The sequence below is a fragment of the Schistocerca cancellata genome, chromosome 2 (assembly GCF_023864275.1).
Source record: "Schistocerca cancellata isolate TAMUIC-IGC-003103 chromosome 2, iqSchCanc2.1, whole genome shotgun sequence".
Classification (NCBI taxonomy): Eukaryota; Metazoa; Arthropoda; class Insecta; order Orthoptera; family Acrididae; genus Schistocerca; species Schistocerca cancellata.
The window spans coordinates 233,488,373-233,509,594 of NC_064627.1; the positions used below are offsets into that span (position 1 = coordinate 233,488,373).

The 21,222-nt window shown below is 46.0% G+C and overlaps 1 protein-coding gene across 1 annotated transcript in view; it reads left to right on the top strand.

Annotated features, from left to right (window-relative positions):
• LOC126161559 (organic cation transporter protein-like) overlaps positions 1-21,222 on the top strand; it is a 169,328-nt gene that overhangs the window by 136,048 nt on the left and 12,058 nt on the right. Inside the window, exon 8 of the mRNA XM_049917497.1 lies at positions 2,558-2,733. Within this exon, the coding sequence (XP_049773454.1) occupies positions 2,558-2,733 (176 nt within the window). The remainder of the gene's footprint in view (positions 1-2,557; positions 2,734-21,222) is intronic.

Genomic DNA, 21,222 nt, shown 5'->3' on the forward strand with positions numbered 1-21,222 from the left:
AGGGAGCGTGCTTCACAGATTTGTCGCAGGATTAAAGAGGTGTACGGAGAGCAGGGACTCACATGGTGCCCAATACTCCGTAGTTGTTACTTTATGAGATGGGACGTGTGAACATCAAGGACATGCCACTGCCTGGGCAGACGCTCGTTGTCACCACTAGTGCCACGATTTCGGCTGTGGAGGAGCTCACATGATCGAATCGTCCGATTATCACGCGTTACACTGCTGTCCAACAGTCGATAGGAACTGTGCATCACATAATCCACGTGAAGCTACATTATGGCAATCACATAATCAGAAGACGGCCAGAATGGGTTTCATTGACCCGTTTGTTGAGATACACGGAAGAAGAAACGGATTTCACTGCTCAGATTGTGGCAGGTGATGAAACGTGGTGTCGCCACCTCAACCCTGCGTCCAAACGGATCAGTATGATGTGGCGTCATTCCTTCGTCAAAGAAGAAAAAGAAGAAGAAAGACAATCTGTCCGGAAGACCAGAAAAGTAACCTACTCATCGTCTGGCTGCCATAGGGTGCAACAGTTAACGCTGAGCAACAATGCAACACGCTGCTGAGGCTCAAACAGACCATCAAGAACAAGCGCAGGGGTAAGCTCAGGAATGAAATAATACTTCTCCAGGACAACGCTAGGTCACTTGTGGCTAACAAGATCCCGAGCTCCTTCAAAAATTTAGATGAAAGGTCCTGGAACATTCTCCTTACAACCACGATATCTTCCCACGTGAGACGCATATCACATGCTCCTTAAAACAATCTCTGAAAGGTCTGAGGTGAAATTGTGCCAAAGAAGTGCTGGACACTGTGAAAAACAGGATCCTTCAGCAACCCAGGAGTTTCTACCCTGAAACCATTCATTCCCATCCTACGCTCTGGGATCGGTGTATCAATGCTGGTCACTTTTATGTATAGTTCTACTATTCCACATGGATGTGATTATAATATTGCTATTAAAATTTCTCTATACATAACTCAAAAAATGTGTGTGAAATCTTATGGGACTTAACTGCTAAGGTCATCAGTCCGTAAGCTTCCACACTACTTAACTTAAATTATCCTAAGGACAAACACACACACCCATGCCCGAGGGAGGACTCGAACCTCCGCCGGGATCATCCGCACAGTCCATGATTGCAGCGCCTCAGACAGCTCGGCTAATCCCGCGCAGCTTTATATACAACTGTAGTCTCTTTTTCATTTGGACACACCTTATACTTATCAAGAAAGCCAATGGAACACAGTGGCACCGCGTACTTCACATGACCACAGTCAGCTCAGATCTCTACCCCGTTTGTTGACACTGAAAGACAACCTACCTACTTTCCAGATATGAAGTGAACCATTCCTGCACATTTTCCCTAATCAAAAAATGTTCCAGGTTATGAATATAACCCAGGTATAATGTGGTTCATGCAATGAAACTCTTTATTAAATCAAAGAGAAAGAAACCCTTTGCTGTTACCTGACATTGTCAGAAGGAGAGCGAGCTGTTTATCGATGTAAAAAAGATTCCAAAATAGATTTTTTATAACACATGGTATATAACCTGACTACTAGTTCCATCAAAGTTCTGTTGCCATCTTCACATCATCGGATATGTGAATTACAACGCCCCTAACTGTGGCACATTGCCATCTGGACATTGAAAACATGGAGACAGTACACTAAAATGAAAGCCGTAACTGATCAGCAAGGCGCAGAGGTGTCAGATACATCAGACAGAGCACATCCAGTACCGTCACATGTGTGTATGCTGAGCACGGAGCCGGTTAGCAACATACACACATGTGAGAGCAGTGGATGTGCTCCGTCTGATGTATCTGACACCTCTGCACCTTACTGATACAGTCATGGCTTTCTTAATGCACTACCTCGAAGTCTTCAGTGTCCAGATGGCAATGAGCCGCACATAGGGGCTTTATAATTCACGTATCCGATGATGTAAAGATGGCAATAGAACTTTGCTGAAACTAGTTATTGCCGGCCGGTGTGGCCGTGCGGTTCTAGGCGCTTCAGTCTGGAACCGCGTGACCGCTACGGTCGCAGGTTCGAATCCTGCCTCGGGCATGGATGTGTGTGATGTCCATAGGTTAGTTGGGTTTAAGTAGTTCTAAGTTCTAGGGGACTGATGACCTCAGAAGTTAAGTCCCATAGTGCTCAGAGCCATTGTTGAAACTAGTTATTACAGTAATTGGATACGTATGACATGCGATCTGGGCAATAAAACTTCTGCTTTGGAAGCTTTTTTTGCACAGAAAACTCTCAATTCTCAACCTACTGTCAAGCCCTGCGAGTGCGCCACGCAGAGACAATAAATTGTATTTTCTGCGGATACTCCATTTCTGAAGCCAAAATAAAAGTCTGACAGCAAATTGCGTGTACTGACATATACACTGAATTCTAAGAAGGTTTCGTAACCGCTCATAGCAATGATCTCGGAGTCGGCGACAAGTTAAACTGCAACATTTCTTCCTTAAAATTACTATAAGACGAGCAATAGTTGAAGCCCGTCGCTAAGCAGGCTACTCTCCTGTGGCAGGCATCGCGTCCGCGTCGCTGGCCATCATGGGCCGGTTCAGCGTCAACATCTCGTACAACATCGGGCTGCAGTACGCCGCCGAGCTGCTGCCCACCGTGGTGAGGGCGCAGGGCGTGGCGCTCATACACATCATGGGCTACGTCGCCACGCTCATCTCGCCCTTCGTCGTCTACCTGGTGAGTCTGCTCTGACATGTTGGCCCGCACTGCGATACTGTACACCCTGATGCCCTCGCCACCAACATGGACCGCGACATTAACCCTACAGCACTAAAGAGAGGGGGCAGGGGGGAGTGGGGGGAGGGGGAAGGGCACTGTTACATTGCAATTAGGCCATCTTAAACTTTACTACTCTAAATTTTAATTCAAAGGAGGCCATAATTTATAGGTTGTGCACTAGCTAATTACAGTTATTAGTTTTCTGAAGGTACGTTATGTTCAGAATAAGCACAACATGTCCTGTTTTATAACATATAACGACAATTTTACAACTCATAACGTTACTGGGAAAGAAGTCATAATTCATGTTACGTATGCAATAATAACAAATTACGGATATTATAACTCCAGGATTATCTTCCAAACAAAATGAGTGAAAAGTCTCCCCCCATAAACACTATTACACTACTGGCCATTAAAAGTGCTACAAGAAGAAATTCAGATGATAAAGGGGTATTCATTGGACAAATATATTATTCTAGAACTGACATCTGATTACATTTTCGCCCAATTTGGGTGCATAGATCCTGAGAAATCAGTACCCAGAACAACCACCTCTGGCCGTAATAACGGCCATGATACAGCTGAGCAATGAGTCAAACAGAGCTCGGATGGTGTGTACAGGTACAGCTGCCCATGCAGCTTCAACACGATACCACAGTTCATCAAGAGTAGTGACTGACGTATTGTGACGAGCCAGTTGCTCGGCCACCATTGACCAGACGTTTTCAGTTGGTGAGAGATCTGGAGAATGTGCTGGCCAGGGCAGCAGTCGAATATTTTCTATATCCAGAAAGGCCCATACAGGACCTGCAACATGCGGTCGTGCATTATCCTGCTGAAATGTAGGGTTTCACAGGGATCGAATGAAGGGTAGAGCCACGGGTCGTAACACATCTGAAATGTAACGTCCACTGTTCACAGTGCCATCAATGCGAACAAGAGGTGACAGGGACGTGTAACCAACGGCACCCCATATCATCACGCCGGTATGGCGATGACGAATACACGCTTCCAATGTGCGTTCACCGCGAGGTCGCCAAACATGGATGCGACTATCATGATGCTGTAAACAGAACCTGGATTCATCCGAAAAAAATGACGTTTTGCCATGCGTGCACCCAGGTTCGTCGTTGAGTACACTATCGCAGGCGCTCCTTTCTGTGATGCAGCGTCAAGGGTAACCGCAGCCATGGTCTCCGAGCTGATAGTCCATGCTGCTGCAAACGTCGTCGAACTGTTCGTGCAGATGGTTGTTGACTTGCAATCTATTGACTCAGGGATCGAGACGTGGCTGCACAGCCATGCGGATAAGCTGCCTGTCATCAAGACTGCTAGTGATACGATGCCGTTGGGATCTATCACGACTTTCCGTATTAACCTCCTGAACCCACCGATTCCATATTCTGCTAACAGTCATTGGATCTCGACCAATGCGAGCAGCTATGCCGCGATACGATAAACCGCAATCTCGATAGGCTACAATCCGACCTTTATCAAAGTCGGAAACGTGATGGTACGCATTTCCCCTCCTTACACGAGGCATCACTACAACGTTTCACCAGGCAACGCCGGTCAACTGCTGTTTGTGTATGAGAAATCGGTTGGAAACTTTCCTCGTGTCAGCACGTTGTTGAATGCTCTGAAAAGCTAATCATTTGCATCTCACAGCATCTTCTTCCTGTCGGTTAAATTTCGCGTCTGTAGCACGTCATCTTCGTGGTGTAGCAATTTCAATGCCCAGTAGTGTATTACAGTCCAAGCAAGACCTAGCTCGGTGTTCTCCACAAATTGCTCTTGAGCAGTAGTTACGAGATGTGTCATTCTTCATTTGCTCGAGGCAGAGCTGAGCATACATTTCTCCCTTGTGATTCTTGTGGTTTCTACTCCTGCACAGGTGAATTTCAAAATCAAAATCAGAACCATCCATGTCGTGCTAACTGCAACAGCAAAAGGTAAGATTGACTCTGAACCAGGCCAATGTGGTATAAACTAAGACTCTTCTAACTGCAACTGCTTGATATTTCACCTAAGGCAAATTCTAAACGATAAAGTAAATACGCTGACTAGTTGAAAACAGGCACGCCTTTACCAAACATTCGCAATATTTACAAGAGCACCAGCGTCAGTAAACATCTGAAGTCTGGCAGTAAATAATTCGGCGATTGTTAGCAACAATGTATGCCATGAAGTTTCCCAAGAGAGTGTGTCACTCATGTGTCATTATTGGCGGGAACCGCGAAGAGATACCAAATATAATCGTGAATTTAACGAGGGTTTAGTAATCTAGGGTTTATCCGCGACCTTTCTTACTTACGTAGTCTTTCTTTTGTCGTGAGTCTCCCGACTGGTCTGACACGGTTCGCCACGAATTTCGTTCTCGTGCCGCCCTCTTCAACACAGAGTAGCATTTGTACCCTATGTCCTCAATTATTTGTTGGGTGGTTTCCAGTCTTTGTCTTCCCTACAGTTTCTGCCTCTTGTCGCCTCCTGAGGTACCATAGAACTTATTCCCTGATGTCTTAAAACATGTCCTATCATCCTGTCTCTTCTTGTCAGTGTTTTCTCTATGTTGAGGAAAATCGTTTTCCTGCGTAGGCTCTTTTATTTTGAAGTAACCACTTCATTTCATTATTTAGCGATTAGCCAGTTTCACCCTCTTCTGTCTTACCAAGCTACTATCTCAAACGTGAAACCCACATATAAAAAGTAATAACTCTGAGACTTACGCGGATCTGTCACTTTGTCATTATACAACACATTAAAATACGTTTTCTAACTACTGTATTTAAAAAGTATATTTTCATTTTAAGTACGAGAGGTGTCCAATAAGTAATGTAACACTTTTTTTCCTGAAAGCAGATTGATTTTATTCAAGATTCCAATACTCCGTATAATTCCCCATTCTTTTGGATAAAATTTCCTATTTTTCATTATAATCTCCGTTCAATGCGATGATCTTACGCCATCTTACTAGGATAGCCTGTATGCCCGCATGGTACCACTCTACTGGTCGACATCGGAGCCAACATCTTGCAACATCAATAACCTCCCCAACATCAGCGTACTGCTTCCTACAGAATGCATCCTTCATTGGGCTAAACAGATGCAAGTCGGAAGGTGCGGGATCCGGGCGGTAGGGTGGATAAGGAAGAACAATTCAATGAAGTTTAATGAGCTCCTCTCCTCTCGAGTGGGAAAACTTCTGTGAGGCCTTGCGTTGTCATGGACAAGGTGAAGTTTGCATTTTGGTGGCGACGAACACACGACGCTGAGGTCGTTTCTTCACGGCCAGCACGCGGAAGGTCGGATAGGTTTGCGCGACCTTGCTGCGATTATGACAGACGTATCGCCCAACGATTCATCGTGCTTTTGTTCACGGCCAGGTCCCCGTAGACATTCTGCAAGCGTCTCTCAATACGAGGGTTGGAACTTAAATAGTGGCAACTATTTATTCACAACCGATACAAAAGAGTTACATGTTTGCACCTGTTACTGTCCTTCACAGTAGTCACCAGCGTTGTGTAGAACCAGTTGCCAGCGACGTGGAAGGCGTAGTATACCGCCACCAGAGCCTGCTCTGTTGATGGTGCGAATCGAGCGGTCTACAGTTATGGTGATTCTCGTGTACAACTGTGATGGTGTTATCCTAACGCATTACGTTCCTCCACGGCAGACCGTCAGTTCACAGTATTACTGTTCGTATTTGGAGCATCGCCTGCGATCAGCTTTGCGAACGAAGCGGCGACACTTCCTGCTCAACCCACCCATCATTTGCACGACAATGCGCGGGCGCCTACATCGCAAGCTGTGGCTGCTCTGTTCGGTCGATGGGACTGGCAAGTACTGTACCATCCACCGTACTCCCCGGACTTAAGTCCTTGTGACTTTGATTTGATTCCGAAGATGAAGGAACCACTCCGTGGCATTCGCTTCAGAACTGTTCCAGAGATTCGACAGGCAGTAGAACGCGCCTTTCGCGCCATCAGCAGAACAGGCTCTGCTAACGGTATACTAAGCCTTCCACATCGCTGGCAACGGGTTCTACACAACACTGGTGACTACTTTGAAGGACAGTAACAGGTGAAAACATGTAACTCTTTTGTATCGGTTGTGAATAAATAGTTGCCACTATTTAAGTTTCAACCCTCCTATCTGCGATGCTCTGATTTTCTTCCAAAAGAAACTCAGTAACAGCTCTCTGCTTGGAGCGTAGCTGCGTTACAGACGCCATTTTGAAGGCTACGTATACCGCCGTAACCTATCAGAACTTCATGAATCTCTAGGGGCTTCAGCGGGAATATTTATCAATGTCTCACCACAGATTCTGCATTTTTTAACCGAAACTGACCGACAAAAAAGATGGTTGCCTTACTCTCTGAATGCCCCTCGTAGTTACAACAAGGCGCATGAGGCTCGCGTTTATGAAAATACAATTTTGACGAAGTTAAAAAAATGTATTTTAATGGTTTGTATGAGGGCACAAAGACAAAATCGTCACAATGGTTCCATTTGTTCCTTTTTACCAATGAATCTGTTATCTGATATATTAGCCCAAGGGGATAAGTTCAGCTATTCGCTAAATGATAAAATAAGGTGGTTATTTCAAAATAAAACAGCCCACGCAGAAAAATGACTTTCCTCGATAACTTAACAATGGCTAAGGACCCATATATACAAAAGACTATTATTCCACATGTTCCTTTCTTTGCCGATTCAGTAAAGAACTTCCTCATTTCTCATCTTATCAGTTCACCTAAGTTTCAACATCCTCATATACGACCACAGCTCTAACGCTTCGATTCTATTCTTTCCAAGGGAGCGAAATAGCGCTGTAGTTGGCACTCTGGATTTGCATTCGAGAGGACGACGATTCAGATCCCTGTCCAGCCATACAGATTTAGGTTTTCCGTGGTTTTCCTGTATCGCGCAAGGCAAATGCCGGGATGGTACCTTTGACAAGGGCGCTGTCGATTTCCTTCTGCATCCTTCGGTAATCCGATATCATACTCCGTCTCTACCACGTTGTCGACAGGACGTTAAACCACGATCTTCCTTCCTTCTTCTTTTCCGGTTTCCCACAGTCGCTGTTTCACTGCCGTAGAATTCTGTGCTCCAAACATACAATCTCAGAAATTTCTTCCTCCAGTTAAGGTCAATATTTGATATTGGCAGACTTCTTTTGGCCTGCAATGCTCCCTCTGACTGTGCTTCTCTCCTTCTTACATAAAAAAAATGTTCAAATGTGTGTGAAATCTTATGGGACTTAACTGCTAAGGTCATCAGCTCCTAAGCTTACACACTACTTAACCTAAATTATCCTAAGGACAAACACACACACCCATGCCCGAGGGAGGACTCGAACCTCCGCCGGGACCAGCAGCACAGTCCATGACTGCAGCGCCTAAGACCGCTAGGCTAATCCCGCGCGGCCCTTCTTACATCAATTGCGTTGTTCGTCATGAGCTATTTTGCTTCCACGGCAACAACATTCCTCAACCTCGTCTATTTCGTGGCCTCGCTAATCTCGTTTCTGCTACTTCTCATCACTTTCATCTTTCTTCTGGCGTTACTACACTCCTGGAAATGGAAAAAAGAACACATTGACACCGGTGTGTCAGACCCACCATACTTGCTCCGGACACTGCGAGAGGGCTGTACAAGCAATGATCACACGCACGGCACAGCGGACACACCAGGAACCGCGGTGTTGGCCGTCGAATGGCGCTAGCTGCGCAGCATTTGTGCACCGCCGCCGTCAGTGTCAGCCAGTTTGCCGTGGCATACGGAGCTCCATCGCAGTCTTTAACACTGGTAGCATGCCGCGACAGCGTGGACGTGAACCGTATGTGCAGTTGACGGACTTTGAGCGAGGGCGTATAGTGGGCATGCGGGAGGCCGGGTGGACGTACCGCCGAATTGCTCAACACGTGGGGCGTGAGGTCTCCACAGTACATCGATGTTGTCGCCAGTGGTCGGCGGAAGGTGCACGTGCCCGTCGACCTGGGACCGGACCGCAGCGACGAACGGATGCACGCCAAGACCGTAGGATCCTACGCAGTGCCGTAGGGGACCGCACCGCCACTTCCCAGCAAATTAGGGACACTGTTGCTCCTGGGGTATCGGCGAGGACCATTCGCAACCGTCTCCATGAAGCTGGGCTACGGTCCCGCACACCGTTAGGCCGTCTTCCGCTCACGCCCCAACATCGCGCAGCCCGCCTCCAGTGGTGTCGCGACAGGCGTGAATGGAGGGACGAATGGAGACGTGTCGTCCTCAGCGATGAGAGTCGCTTCTGCCTTGGTGCCAATGATGGTCGTATGCGTGTTTTGCGCCGTGCAGGTGAGCGCCACAATCAGGACTGCATACGACCGAGGCACACAGGGCCAACACCCGGCATCGTGGTGTGGGGAGCGATCTCCTACACTGGCCGTACACCACTGGTGATCGTCGAGGGGACACTGAATAGTGCACGGTACATCCAAACCGTCATCGAACCCATCGTTCTACCATTCCTAGACCGGCAAGGGAACTTGGTGTTCCAACAGGACAATGCACGTCCGCATGTATCCCGTGCCACCCAACGTGCTCTAGAAGGTGTAAGTCAACTACCCTGGCCAGCAAGATCTCCGGATCTGTCCCCCATTGAGCATGTTTGGGACTGGATGAAGCGTCGTCTCACGCGGTCTGCACGTCCAGCACGAACGCTGGTCCAACTGAGGCGCCAGGTGGAAATGGCATGGCAAGCCGTTCCACAGGACTACATCCAGCATCTCTACGATCGTCTCCATGGGAGAATAGCAGCCTGCATTGCTGCGAAAGGTGGATATACACTGTACTAGTGCCGACATTGTGCATGCTCTGTTGCCTGTGTCTATGTGCCTGTGGTTCTGTCAGTGTGATCATGTGATGTATCTGACCCCAGGAATGTGTCAATAAAGTTTCCCCTTCCTGGGACAATGAATTCACGGTGTTCTTATTTCAATTTCCAGGAGTGTAGTTAGGATCACACTATCTTCTCAAATGTGTCGGTTGTTCGCTAAAAATTTGGCTAACAGAATCTAGAACGTTATCCGGGACGGTTAATGTTCAACAGAAGCGAAACTAAAATCAACTGCCCTCCAAGAAAGTGTAACAGGTGCTTTAATGCTCTCGTAAACGTAAACTCCGTCCCCAGGCCAAAGGGTAGCGCCATGTCATCCTCTGCCAATGGTGTCACTGGATGCGGTATGAAGGGGCGTGGCGTCAGCACATCGCTCTCCCGGCCGTTGGTTTTCGTAACCTGGAGCCGCTGCCGCTCCGTCACGTGACTACTTAACTTGCCTCGTGAGGCTGAGTGCACCGAGTTCCAGTCCTCCCACCAAGCAAAACATTCCTAGCAGGGCCGGGAACTGAAGCCGGGTCCTCTGCGTGGCGGTCAATGTCCTGACCACTCAGCTGTGCGGTCGGCGCATTAGCCATATTCCTTTATCCAACGCGCGGATTCAATTCGGGTCTGGCTCACGCTGCAGTCTCTCAAGCTAGCGCGCTGTGCGTTCCGCTACCCGAGTAGGATCTCTAATTTTCACAGAGTAGATAGTTGCCGGGCAGGATCGACTGCATTAGCAGATTGTTTTCTGACGATGCTGTTGTGCACAGGAAGGTGTCATCAGTGGAAGATCGTAATAAATACGAGGGGCGTCCAATTGGTAATGCAACACTTTTTTTTATTCAGGAGTCCAATTCACCACATTATTCCCCACTCTTCTGCTTACAAAATCCAGTTTTGCAACATAATCTCCGTTCAAGGCAACGGCCTCACGCCACGTTACCGGGAGGGCCTCTATGCCCTTATGGTACCAATCCACTACTCGACGTCGGAGCCAAGGCCTCTTGTAGTACGATGCTGAGTCAAATTAAAACGTTATTTTTTTTTAAATATTATTTATTGCGCAGAAGTGGTACAAAGCTGTATCACTTTTCAACATAATCTCTCCCACGCTCAATGCAAGTCCTCCAGCGCTTACAAAGTGCATAAATTCCTTTAGAAAAAAATTCTTTTGGTAGTCCGCACAACCACTCATGCACCGCGTGGCGTACCTCTTCATCAGAACGGAACTTCTTTCCTCCCATTGCGTCTTTGAGTGGTCCAAACATATGGAAATCACTTGGGGCAAGGTGTGGTGAGTATGGTGGATGAGGAAGATACTCAAAATGCAGGTCTGTGATTGTTGCAACTGTTGTACGGGCAGTGTGGGGCCTTCCATTGTCATGTTGCAAAAGGACACCTGCTGACAGCAATCCACGTCGCTTTGATTTGATTGCAGGCCGCAGATGGTTTTTTAGGAGATCTGTGTGTGATGCACTGGTAACAGTGGTCCCTCTAGGCATGTAATGCTCCAAAATGACGCCTTTTTCGTCCCAAAAGAGATTCAGCATAACCTTCCCTGCTCATGGTTCTGTTCGAAACTGCTTTGGTTTTGCTGATAAGGAATGGCGCCATGCCTTGCTCGCTCTCTTTCTTCCCGGTTGTCGGAAGTGAACCCAGGTTTCGTCCCCAGTAACGATTCTTGCAAGGAAGCCATCACCTTCTCGTTCAAAGCGCCGAAGAAGTTCTTCACAAGCATCAACACGTCGTTCTCTCAGCTACCGTGGCACCCATCTTGCAGACACTTTGTGAAACTGGAGCACATCACGCACAATGTGGTGTGCTGACCCATGACTAACCTGGAAACATGCTGCAGTGTCATTCAGTATCACTCGGCGGTTTTCCTTCACTATGGCTGCAATGTTCTGTGGAGTCACAACTCGTTGCGATTGACCTGGACGAGGAGCATCTTCCACTGCAGTCACACCATTTGCGAACTTCCTACACCATTCGTAGACTTGCATCACCGTACTGAACCTTCATTCGTCGATGAATTTCAATAGGTTTCACACCTTCACTATGCAAAAACCGAATAACAGAACGCTGCTCTTCCCTGGTGCAAGTCGCGAGTGGGGTGGCCATCTTTATACTGATACTGCGACGGTATGTCTGCATCTGCACTATGCTGCCACCTACAGGCCATTCTGCCCGCTGTTTGTAGCACGCTTACCAACTTACACGATAACGGCACCAAATTTCGATTTGTTACTACAACTTTAAGGTTTTCATTTGACTCACCCTCGTATCAATAACTCCCCATCATGCACGTACCGCTTCCCGCAGAGTGCATCCTTCACTGGGACAAACAGATGGAAGCCTGAAGGTGCGAGATGCGGGCTGTTGGGTGAATGAGGAAGAACAGTCCAATGAAGATCTGTGAAATACTCTCAGGTGCGCAAGGGGTGCGTGAAGCCTTGCCTCGGCATGGAGCAGGAGAAGCTCATTTGCATTTTAGTGGCAACGAACACGCTGAAGCGATTCTTCATTTTCCTGGAGTAGCACAATATGATACCGCCTAACAAAGACGTTGCAATCAACAGGTCTTATACCTGGAGCCACGAACGACGGCTGTCAAGTTTAGGTTTGTTCGGCTCACGTGCGTCACGCATTCTCCGAAACCCAGTGACCGTTCAGTAGTATTGTGAGCGCTCTGCTGTTAATGCCTCAGCAAATGCGAAAATTAAACGTGACCGTAGCAAGTTGTTTAGTGAATTTCTATTCTATTTGTTGCGAATTGTCATCGCTGATGGTGGCGGTAAGTGATAAATTCTGCAGAAGCAAGCGAGAGATATAATTTTCAGGATATACATTTTCTTCGAGCGGAAAGCACACCCATCAGCGTACCGCAACTGTCATTTCGAATCGTCAACAATGCAATCCCCATCTGTGTCTCAACTAGCGCGAACTGCCATTCTTCGTGGATCGGACTATGGTGGAAGGACTGGGTTACAACTTGAACATAGTTTTTTTTATTTTTTTATAATATCTTGACAAAATTTATTACCACAGTATAGTTCACCAATAAATTACAAACTGTCGTAAGTTCCTTTCTTTTGACAATAAACCATTTACTAACTGTAAGAATTAATTTTTTTCTTATATATATATATATATATATATATTGTTGTTGTCTTCAGTCCTGAGACTGGTTTGATGCAGCTCTCTCTCCCTCTCTCTCTCTCTCTCTCTCTCTATATATATATATATATATATATACAGGGTGAGTCACCTAACATTACCGCTGGATATATTTCGTAAACCACATCAAATACTGACGAATCGATTTCACAGACCGAACGTGAGGAGAGGGGCTAGTGTAAATGGTTAATACAAACCATAAAAAAATGCACGGAAGTATGTCTTTTAACACAAACCTACGTTTTTTTAAATGGAACCACGTTAGTTTTGTTAGCACATCTGAACATATAAACAAATACGTAATCAGTGCCGTTTGTTGCATTGTAAAATGTTAATTACATCCGGAGATATTGTAACCTAAAGTTGACGCTTGAGTACCACTCCTCTGCTGTTCGTTCGAGCGTATCGGAGAGCACCGAGTTACGTAGGGATCCAAAGGGAACGGTGATGGACCTTAGGTACAGAAGAGACTGGAACAGCACATTACGTCCACATGCTAACACCTTTTTATTGGTCTTTTTCACTGACGCACATGTACATTACCATGAGGGGTGAGGTACACGTACACACGTGGTTTCCGTTTTCAATTACGGAGTGGAATAGAGTGTGTCCCGACATGTCAGGCCAATAGGTGTTCAACGTGGTGGCCATCATTTGCTGCACACAATTGCAATCTCTGGCGTAATGAATGTCGTACACGCCGCAGTACATCTGGTATAATGTCGCCGCAGGCTGCCACAATACGTTGTTACATATCCTCTGGGGTTGTAGGCACATCACGGTACACATTCTCCTTTAACGTACCCCACAGAAAGAAGTCCAGAGGTGTAAGATCAGGAGAACGGGCTGGCCAATTGATGCGTCCTCCACGTCCTATGAAACGCCCGTCGAACATCCTGTCAAGGGTCAGCCTAATGTTAATTGCGGAATGTGCAGGTGCACCATCATGCTGATACCACATACGTCGACGCGTTTCCAGTGGGACATTTTCGAGCAAAGCTGGCAGATCATTCTGTAGAAACGCGATGTATGTTGCAGTTGTTTGGGCCCCTGCAATGAAGTGAGGACCAATGAGGTCGTCGCCAATGATTCCGCATCATACATTTACAGTCCACGGTCGCTGTCGCTCTACCTGTCTGGGCCAGCGAGGATTGTCCACGGACCAGTAATGCATGTTCCGTAGATTCACTGCCCCGTGGTTTGTGAAACCCACTTCATCGGAAAACAGGTAGAACTGCAACGCATTCTCTGTTAATGCCCATTGACAGAATTGCACTCGATGATTAAAGTCATCACCATGTAATTGCTGATGTAGCAACACATGAAACGGGTGAAAGCGGTGACGATGCAGTATGCGCATGACACTACTTTGACTCAGTCCACCGGCTCTCACAATGTCCCGGATTCATGGCAACAGCAGCTAACATAACACACCAACTGCACCCGATTCTCCTGTGACGGGCCTGTTACGGACCCGTTTGCGTGCTACGACCATACCTGTTGCATACAGTTGGCGGTAAATGTTTTGCAATGTGCGGCACGTTAGATGCTCTCTGTCCGGGTACCGTTCTGCATACACCCTGCAGGCTTCAGCTGCATTTCGTCGACACTCGCCATAGATGAGTATCATCTCCGCCTTTTCAGAATTCGAATACCCCATGGTCACAGTTCCTACAACATTACACTATCACAGACGTCTGGTAACACGGTGTACTACAGTTGGTCTTCGTGCGGAGACGAATGCAAAATAACAATAGCAGCAAGCACTACATGCGGACACTGCGACAGCTAGACCAAACCACAACAGTGCACTACAGCCACACTCGTAAACACGGTCGTCATCGTAAACATGTCCCTGCAGATGCTGCTCGCCGACCGTGGCCCGTGTTTGTTACAACACGCAACTGAACGTGGGAGATTTCAAGCGTCAACTTTAGGTTACAATATCTCCAGATGTAATTAACATTTTACAATGCAACAAACGGCACTGATTACGTATTTGTTTATATGTTCAGATGTGCTAACAAAACTAACGTGGTTCCATTTAAAAAAACGTAGGTTTGTGTTAAAAAACATATTTCCGTGCATTTTTGCATGGTTTGTATTAAACAATTACACTAGCCCCTCTCCTCACGTTCGGTCTGTGGAATCGATTCGTCAGTATTTCATGTGGTTTACGAAATATATCCAGTGGTAACGTTAGGTGACTCACCCTGTATATATATATATATATATATATATATATATATATATATATATATATATATATATATATATGGTGTTACAAAAAGGTACGGCCAAACTTTCAGGAAACATTCCTCACACACAAACAAAGAAAAAATGTTATGTGGACATGTGTCCGGAAACGCTTACTTTCCATGTTAGAGCTCATTTTATTACTTCTCTTCAAATCACATTAATCATGGTATGGAAACACACAGCAACAGAACGTACCAGCGTTACTTCAAACACTTTGTTACAGGAAATGCTCAAAATGTCCTCCGTTAGCGAGGATACATGCATCCAACCTACGTCGCATGGAATCCCTGATGCGCTGATGGAGCCCTGGAGAATGGCGTACATTTGGTACCGGGGTGGCGTAGACAAGAGCTTTCAAATGCCCCCATAAATGAAAGTCAAGAGGGTTGAGGTCAGGAGAGCGTGGAGGCCATGGAATTGGTCCGCCTCTACCAATCCATCGGTCACCGAATCTGTTGTTGAGAAGCGTACGAACACTTCGACTGAAATGTGCAGGAGCTCCATCGTGCATGAACCACATGTTGTGTCGTACTTATAAAGGCACATGTTCTAGCAGCACAGGTAGAGTATCCCGTATTAAATCATTATAAAGTGCTCCATTGAGCGTAGGTGGAAGAACATGGGGCCCAAACAAGACATCACCAACAATGCCTGCCCAAAAGTTCACAGAAAATCTGTGTTGATGACGTGATTGCATAGTTGCGTGCGGATTCTCGTCAGTCCACACATGTTGATTGTGAAAATTTACAATTTGATCACGTTGGAATGAGAAACTAAAATGAGCCCTAACATGGAAATTAACATCTTTTATTTACTTGTGTGTGAGGAATGTTTCCTGAAAGTTTGGCCGTACTTTTTTGTAACACACTGTATATTTTAGTTTCGTCAGTATGTACTGTACTTCCTCGATTCACCGCCAGTTGGCCCAATTGAAGGAAGGTAATGTTGACTTCGGTGCTTGTGTCGACATGCGAATCACTGCTCTACAGCACTAGCATCAAGCACATCAGTACGTAGCATCAACAGGTTAGTGTTCATCACGAACGTGGTTTTGCAGTCAGTGAAATGTTTACAAATGCGGAGTTGGCAGATGCCCATTTGATGTATGGATTAGCACGGGGCAATAGCCATGGCGCGGTACGTTTGTATCGAGACAGATTTCCAGAACGAAGGTGTCCCGACAAGAAGACGTTCGAAGCAATTGATCGGCGTCTTAGGGAGCACGGAACATTCCAGCCTATGACTCGCGACTAGGGAAGACCTAGAACGACGAGGACACCTGCAATGGACGAGGCAGTTGACGATAACCCTAATGTCAGCGTCAGAGAAGTTGCTGCTGTACAAGGTAACGTTGACACGTCACTGTATGGAGAGTGCTACGAGAGAACCAGTTGTTTCCGTACCATTTACAGCGTGTGCAGACACTATCAGCAGCTGATTGGCCTCAACGGGTACACTCCTGCGAATGGTTCATCCAACAATGTGTCAATCCCCATTTCAGTGCAAATGTTCTCTTTACGGATGAGGCTTCATTCCAACGTGATCAAATTGTAAATTTTCACAATCAACATGTGTGGGCTGACGAGAATCCGCACGCAATTGCGCAATCACGTCAGCAACACAGATTTTCTGTGAACGTTTGGGCAGGCATTGTTGGTGATGTCTTGATTGGGCCCCATGTTCTTCCACCTACGCTCAATGGAGCACATTATCATCTACCTGTGCTGCTAGAACATGTGCCTTTACAAGTACGACACAACATGACAACATGTGGTTCATGCACGATGGAGCTCCTGCACATTTCAGTCGAAGTGTTCGTACGCTTCTCAACAATAGATTCGGTGACCGATGGATTGGTATAGGCGGACCAATTCCATGGCCTCCACGCTCTCCTGACCTCAACCCTCTTGACTTTCATTTATGGGGGCATTTGAAAGCTCTTGCCTACGCCACCCCGGTACCAAATGTAGAGACTCTTCGTGCTCGTATTGTGGACGGCTGTGATACAATACGCCATTCTCCAGGGCTCCATCAGCGCATCAGGGATTCCATGCGACGTAGGGTGGATGCATGTATCCTCGCTAACGGAGGACATTTTGAACATTTCCTGTAACAAAGTGTTTGAAGTAACGCTGGTACGTTCTGTTGCTGTGTGTTTCCATACCATGATTAATGTGATTTGAAGAGAAGTAATAAAATGAGCTCTAACATGGAAAGTAAGCGTTTCCGGACACATGCCCACATAACATATTTTCTTTCTTTGTGTGTGAGGAATGTTTCCTGAAAGTTTGGCCGTACCTTTTTGTAACACCCTGTATATTGAATTTTTGTGACAACGAACATTGATCGTGACCGGGCTAAATATCTCAAGAAATAAGCATCAAACGAAAAACTACAAAGAACGAATCTCGTCTAGTTTGAAGGGGGAAACCAGATGGCGCTATGGTTGACCCGCTAGATGGCGCAGCCATAGGTAAAACGGATATCAACTGCGTTTTTTAAAATAAGAACCCCCATTTTTATTACATATTCGTGTAGTACGTAAAGAAACATGAATGTTTTAGTTGGACCACTTTTTTCGCTTTGTGATAGATGGTGCTGTAATAGTCACAAACCTATGTCTCACAATTTTAGACGAACAGTTGGTAACAGAAAGGTTTTTTAAATTAAAATACAGAACGTAGGTACGTTTGAACATTTTATTTCGGTTGTTCCAATGTGATACACGTACCTTATCATTTCTGACACCGCGTGCTGTTACAGCGTGATTACCTGTAAATACCACATTAATGCAATAAATGCTGAAAATGATGTCCGTGAACCTCAATGCATTTGGCAACACGTGTAACGACATTCCTCTCAACGACGAGTAGTTCGCCTTCCATAATGTTCGCACATGCATTGGCAATGCGCTGACGCATGTTGTCAGGCATTGTCTGTGGATCACGATAGCAAATATCCTTCAACTTTCCCCACAGAAAGAGATCCGGGGACGTCAGAGCCGGTGAACGTGCGGGCCACGGTATGGTGCTTCGACGACCAAGCCACCTGTCATGAAATATGCTATTCAATACCGCTTCAACCGCACGCGAGCTATGTGCCGGACATCCATCATGTTAGAGGTACATCACCAGTCTGTCATGCAGTGAAACATCTTGTAGTAACATCGGTATAACATTACGTAGGAAATCAGCATACATTGCACCATTTAGACTGCCATCGGTAAAATGGGGGCCAATTATCCATCCTCCCATAATGCCGCACCATACATTAACCCGACACGATGGCTGATGTTCCACTTGTCGCAGCTATCGTGGATTTTCCGTTGCCCAATAGTGCATTATATGCCAGTTTACGTTACCGCTGTTGGTGAATGACGCTATGTTGCTAAATAGAACGCATGCAAAAAATCTGTCATCGTCCCATAATTTCTCTTGTGCCCAGTGGCAGAGCTGTACACAATGTTCAAAGTCGTCGCCATGCAATTCCTGGTGCATAGAAATATGGTACGGGTGTAATCGATGTTGATGTAACATTCTCAACACCGACGTTTTTGAGATTTCCGATTCTCGCGCAATTTGTCTGATACTGATGTGCGGATTTACCGCTACAGCAGCTAAAACACCTACTTGGGCATCATCATTTGTTGCAGGTCGTGGTTGATGTTTCACATGTGGCTGAACACTTCCTGTTTCCTTAAATAATGTAACTATCCGGGGAACGGTCCGGACACTTGATGATGTCGTCCAGGATACCGAGCAGCATACATAGCACACGCCCATTGGGCATTTTGATCACAATAGCCATACATCAACACGATATCGGCCTTTTCCGCAATTGGTAAACGGTCCATTTTAAAACAGGTAATGTGTCACGAAGCAAATACCGTCCGCGCTGGCGGAATGTTAGGTGATACCACGTACTTATACTTTGTGACTATTACAGCGCCATTTATCACAAAGCGAAAAAAGTGGTCCAACTAAAACATTCATATTTCTTTACGTACTACACAAATATATAATAAAAAATGGGGATTCCTATTTTTAAAAAAACGCAGTTGATATCCGTTTGACCTATGGCAGCGCCATCTAGCGGGCCAACCATAGCGCCATCTAGTTTCCCCCTTCAAGCTAGACGAGTTTCGTTCTTTGTAGTTTTTTCGTTTGATGCTTATTTCGTGAAATATTTGGCCCGGTCACTGTCAATGAACCACCCTGTACATACCTTTAGGCTTCGAAAATGTTAGACAAAACAATTTACTCAAAGAGGTTCCTTAGACCAGAATGAATAAATTATGAGGAAACAGCCTTGTGTGAGCTCATGGTACAAGCCCACAGACGCACATTACACTCTGAGGTAGACCTCGGGCACCCGATCCGCGGAAATAATGCGTGAAATTAACACTGGCTAAACTACAACATACGTAAAACTTCTCTTAAAAAAGGCCGGGATAAAACAACAGTTCACTGGCCCATGTCAAAAGACACTGAACTCAAGGCTAGCACAGAAGCGGGCACGAGAAATTTATTGCTTCAGAACACAAACATTAATCTTAAAAGATTTTATGTTAAACTTAATCAAGCGTGCCAAACAATGCAAAGTATCTTTTCAGTGTGACACGCACCGGATGCCGGTTACCTCGACTGTGAACAAATGCTCGACTCGAAAACTGTAATTAACCACGCCTACAAATAACAAGAACTTCAGTATGTCCGAAGGATTACCCAGCCAATTATTACTAAAGCTTGTCAAGAACTGCAAGTTACTAATACTCCCGCACAAAAAATTTTATTCCTATCCAGGGGACCTCCCTTCTAGACAAATAAAAGCTGAACAGTTAAAGTATAAAATAACACATATAGGCTGCAAGATCCTTTAAAAGAAATGAAACACCAGTAACCCTACAAAGACATGACCTAAACAGATCTCCCTGCTATATTTTCGCTTTTAGTTTAAGAGGAATTAGCCTTAATAGATCCAGTGGTTTGTTTACGAGGGAGAGGGTTGCGCACGTGTAACGAGAGTTCAAAAATAGACGTTACCAAAACACGACCGCAAAGCGGACGGTAGCAGCGTGGTCTAGGCGCCTTGCCATGGTTCGCGCCGCTCCCCCCGACGGAGGTCGGAGTCCGCCCGCGGCATGGGTGTGTGTGTTGTCCTTAGCGTAAGTTAGTTTAAGTTAGATTAGGTAGTGTGTAAGCATAGGGGCCGATGACCTCAGCAGTTTGGTCCCATAGAACTTACCACAAATTTCCAAAACGGACGGGGGGAGCACGAAGCAGTCAAGAATCAGTAAACCGGTGCAGCGTGAGAAAAAGAGCCATCGGCCGGAACGAGTGTCACAGAAATGTCAAAGAACGCTCACCATTAAAGCTGGTAGCGTCAGAATCCAAGCTCCACTTCGACCACGGATGGCAAGCACTTCGTTTTGACATCGGCCATACACACAGCACGCTCAGCTCGCTCAATAGACATAGCTACTTTATGATCCCACGGAGGGGTTGAGTTTGTCTTTGTGCCTTCTTTTCCCTTTTAGTAATTGCCTGCTCAGGCTGGAAAACTGTGAGATGCACCGAAAGTCCCAGTTTCGGCGCTGTTATGTCGGCTGTTCCATGGCGAGTCATTTTTTTGTGTCTTTTCCCTGCTTTTTCCATAGCTGTTTCACAGAGGAAGACTGCACTGTAGTTCCTTCTCTAGACTGTCGCACAAATGACAAAATGGTAGATATCGAAATAGATGACAGAGTTAGATTAGGTAGATCACAGAGGGATAGAAAAACAATTAATATCGCTCAAAAGGGGAAAGGCCGCTAGACCTGATGGGATACCAGTTCGATTTTACACAGAGTACGCGAAGGAACTTGCCCCCCCTTATTGCAGCGATGTACTGTTGGTCTCTAGAAAAGCTTAGCGTTCCAAAAGATTGGAAAAGGGCACAGGTCATCCCCGTTTTCAAGAAGGGACGTCGAACAGATGTGCAGAGCTATAGACCTATATCTCTAACGTCGATCAGTTGTAGAATTTTGGAACACGTATTATGATCGAGTATAATGACTTTTCTGAAGAGTAGAAATCTACTTTGTAGGAATCAGCATGGGTTTCGAAAAAAACGATCGTGTGAAACCCAGCTCGCACTATTCGTCC